Consider the following 3,942-nt stretch of genomic DNA (forward strand, 5'->3'; position numbering starts at 1 on the left):
CAGTGATACCATTATACCAAAAATATTTTGCAGTTGTATAAAAATGTTCCAGCATGCAACTGAAATCTGCTCTGGTTCTTAAAATATAAGTAAAAGCTGCAAAATTGGCTACTTTTCACTTTAAAGGGCAGTAACTCTTAATAAGAGTTTCTCTTATCAGGGCTCATTTAAAATCTTTGGTAGGTTTGATCATAAGAATTATCTGAACATTTCAAAGTTTCTTTTCATGTATAGTAGGTTTTTTTTAAGACACAGTAAATATATTAATTTTCGCGGTTGCTAATTTTTGCCGATTCTGTCAAGAAAACATATTCATGAGTATAAATTTTCACGGTTTCAAAAAATTATTAGTGTTATATAGTGTTAAAAATCAATTTTCCAAGTACTATATTTGTTTGCGATTTTTTGTCCACAACGAAAAATAGCGAAAATTAGTACACCGCAAAAATTTGTATGTTTGTTACAGTAGAGCCAAAAAACATAAAAAAAAAGATCAAGTGAGGAGATATTTCACAAATTCAATGTAATTAAATCTTTCATTTTACTAATTTTAAGGATCATTTCATTAACTGAAAGTTTTTTATCTAGATATTGGACAATACTGGATTTCACATTGTTAGTATTAATCAAATAAAACAATTCACAACTCAAATAATCTTTATTTTATACTGATTTCATGTATATATATACATTTAGAATGGATAACAAAGAAAAATGCAACATAGTATAAAAAAGTAACAAATAATAAATAGTAACAAGATTACTAGATAAGATCCATACAAAGGACGAAGATTTGGGTAATGTATGACAAAACAGTAAGAACTGAAGAGGAATTTAAAGTTATGACCATTATTATATGGACATGAATGCACCAAACAAGGTATTAGATTCTTATTTTGTACAAATATGTACATTTAATTTGGGAAAAAAATACAAGTTGTACATGTGTTCAAACAACATTTACCAGTATGAACTTTAAATCTACATTAATTTTGCCAAGGAAATGATCAGTACTTTGGGGTTATTTTGGGATGGTGAAACACAGAGGGTTGGAATTCTTTTCTAATAGCAGAGACTAAGAATGAAATAAAGAAATCATTGTAAAACATATGTTACTGATTACAATTCAAGCATTTTATGTACATTTACATACAATTGAAAGAATTCTCTACATCAAATTGCACTGAGAAATAAAAGATACTGAAATGAAAAACATTGGCACCTGTAGTTTTAGAAGATATTATGAAGCTTTGATAGTCTCTGGAGCCTTCTATTTTAATCAAGCGGAAACAAAATTCATCGAGTGTTAAAATTGTCATTTCATTATTTCTGCCAAGTTTATAACAGTCATATTTGGCTAATGAAGACAGAGATATAGGCCTAAATGTGGTATCCTGTAGGGTTTCAATGGCAACTATGATTGGCTGCAGCCATCTGCTGAGCTTGAGCTACACAAAATGCAGATCAATGTAGAAGGCATTGAGGCCATCAACCCTATCATGTTTCAAAATATTGGCATATATGGTGTCTGAAGAGTGGACCTTTGAAAATTGTCCAATTAGTAGCACTGACTGCCTCATGCTGGAAGCCATCTGTTTTTTATCAAATGAAACGAAAAAAAAAAGATTTGTTCCATACAACATTTCTGTCAAATTTGATTAAAACTGGTCGAGGGAATTTCATGTAGTTGAGCAAAATGTGAAGAGTTTACATATAATAGACAATGGACACAAAGTGATAGCATAAATGTATCTGAATCTTTTTGTCCAGGTGAGCTAAAAATGTATTTATAAAATGTAACCTAAAAATAAAGATCTATATTATTAACATATTACACAACCAAAATACTGTTAAAACATAATACAAAACTAAATTACATCTGTCATGATAATGCAAATCAATATTTTTGAGCTTTTAGTGAGTATTCACAACCAACTCCGGTTTCGTTATTGCTAATTTCATTACAACTGATAATCCTTGCACAAACAAACTCAACATGGAGATTGCTCTTTAAGCCAAAAATCACAATACTAAGACAAAGAGAAAATATGCAGATCAATAAACCTTAAATTTTTATATTGCAGAATATTTGTTGCAAGTTTGATTAAAATCTACCTGTAAAGTTTTGGTGTTTTAGTATGTTATTTATCAGCTACAGTATAGCATGTAATTTTTGCAAGCACCAAATTTCACAATTTACTCTATTTTAAGATTTTGGCCATATATACACTCTATTAAATTTTAACTGTGAAAAATCTGGACTAGAATTTGGCAAGCTTTTACTTTGGCAATTCTCAGATTCTCATGAATATATGGAAAGTCAGGAATTAGAAAATTGTCAATGGCAATGACACTTAATCATCTTCAAAAAATGCCTTCCCACATACCAGATATTCAAGTGCTATTTTCTGTAAGAATCAGGCACTGGGTGCATTATAGTGAAAAATAAAACAGCATGATACTACAGGCAGTAGAACTCTGTTCACATGGGGCAAGTGTGGACATCATATATATTTATTAGTCTTTGACACACTCTAACACTGAGACTTACTGTTCACTATGGACACAACTCATTTGGACATAGTATTGTACAATATTTTTAAATTCAATTTAAGTACAAAGTTCTGCTTCAGGGTACATTCATAAGTCACTTTGTACCTCATCTTCTCAAAGCAGTAAATCATAGAGTAAATTAGCTTAGCATACTTCTTAAAGCTCTTGTACTTAGGCAGGGATTTTTATAAAGAAACAAATTTAAAAAAAACAATTAAAAAAATTTAAATTGGACAAAAAAAAAAAAAAAGATTTTTTTGGCCATACCCACCTTTGGCCACTTGTAACTCATAAACAGTAAGAGATATTTTAAATCTGATTGAAAGATGCAGGCAGGGATTTTTATGAGGAAACTAATAAAACACTTTTTTTCAAAACCAGACCTGCAATAAAAAAAGTTTATTTTATTAATAAGAAACAACTATATAAGTTCACCTTCTTAATCAATTTCAAAGAAACTTCTAATTTACCCCTTTTGGCTCCTTTTTGCAGAATGGTATGGGCCATTGACCTTAATAGCAAACCTTGTAAAGCAGAAAGTAAAAATATTTTAAATTCAATACAACTTAAGTAATTGCACAGAAAAGAAAAAAATAACAAGGACAACATAACAAAATATGACCAACATTTTTTCTGCCAAACAAAAAACCCACAAAAGTCATTCCATGAAAGCTTATATTATTATAAATGCAGAACTGGGATTCATTTCCTTTTCAAGTGTATATATCTTTTTTAAGTGTCAGTAATATGAGGCATAAATATGCAATTTAATCATCAAAGAAAGATAACTCACTTTTTCCCTATCATTCTATGGTAACTTCTAAGATGAACAATTCATCTTCAAAAGACTATACACTAGGTGCCAACATTGTCAAATATTTTTTTTTTCTGAGCATGATTCCTTATTTTTCAATTTTGCCTGATTCATACAGATTCTTGCACTTAATATAACAGCTCCTACTATATGCATGTAACCTAGAAAGCAATAAATACAGATATTTTTTCAACAACTTATTACTAATAAATCTATGATGCTATACCGTTAAAAGCATGATTCTCGATGGTCTTTTTCTTACTCTTGATTTTAACTCATTTCCATGGTAACCATGATATGCAGAGACTTCAACTCCAACGAAATAATCACTAATCATAACAAGATCATTCTTGTCATAATTTGTGAGCTGCATTTCCAAGGCAACCAACTGTCTGTTTCCATGCTATATTTAACTCCAATTCCATGGTAACCAGCTATTACTGGGGGATTTCTGATCACAACAGGTTTCCGATTTCTGGCTTAAGTTGCTCATTTCAATGTTTGTTATATTGTCTTGTCTTCTCTTTACAATTTGTCCACCTGCATATCCTATTGAGAAAGAACAAATAAAAAAC

At 30.1% G+C, this 3,942-nt stretch overlaps 1 protein-coding gene across 1 annotated transcript; it reads right to left on the minus strand.

Moving 5' to 3' along the window:
• Window positions 1-639: 639 nt before the first annotated feature.
• On the minus strand, window positions 640-3,918 carry LOC148599353 (syntaxin-17-like; the record flags this gene model as incomplete). The annotated part of the gene is given in 1 exon segment (XM_088557042.1): window positions 640-3,918. A coding segment is annotated over 1 exon segment (142 nt), but the record flags the coding sequence as incomplete, so codon positions are not given.
• Window positions 3,919-3,942: the final 24 nt, after the last annotated feature.

This window comes from Perna viridis, chromosome 13 (assembly GCF_037379345.1).
Source record: "Perna viridis isolate PV_CMFRI_1.1 ecotype Kerala chromosome 13, ASM3737934v1, whole genome shotgun sequence".
Classification (NCBI taxonomy): Eukaryota; Metazoa; Mollusca; class Bivalvia; order Mytilida; family Mytilidae; genus Perna; species Perna viridis.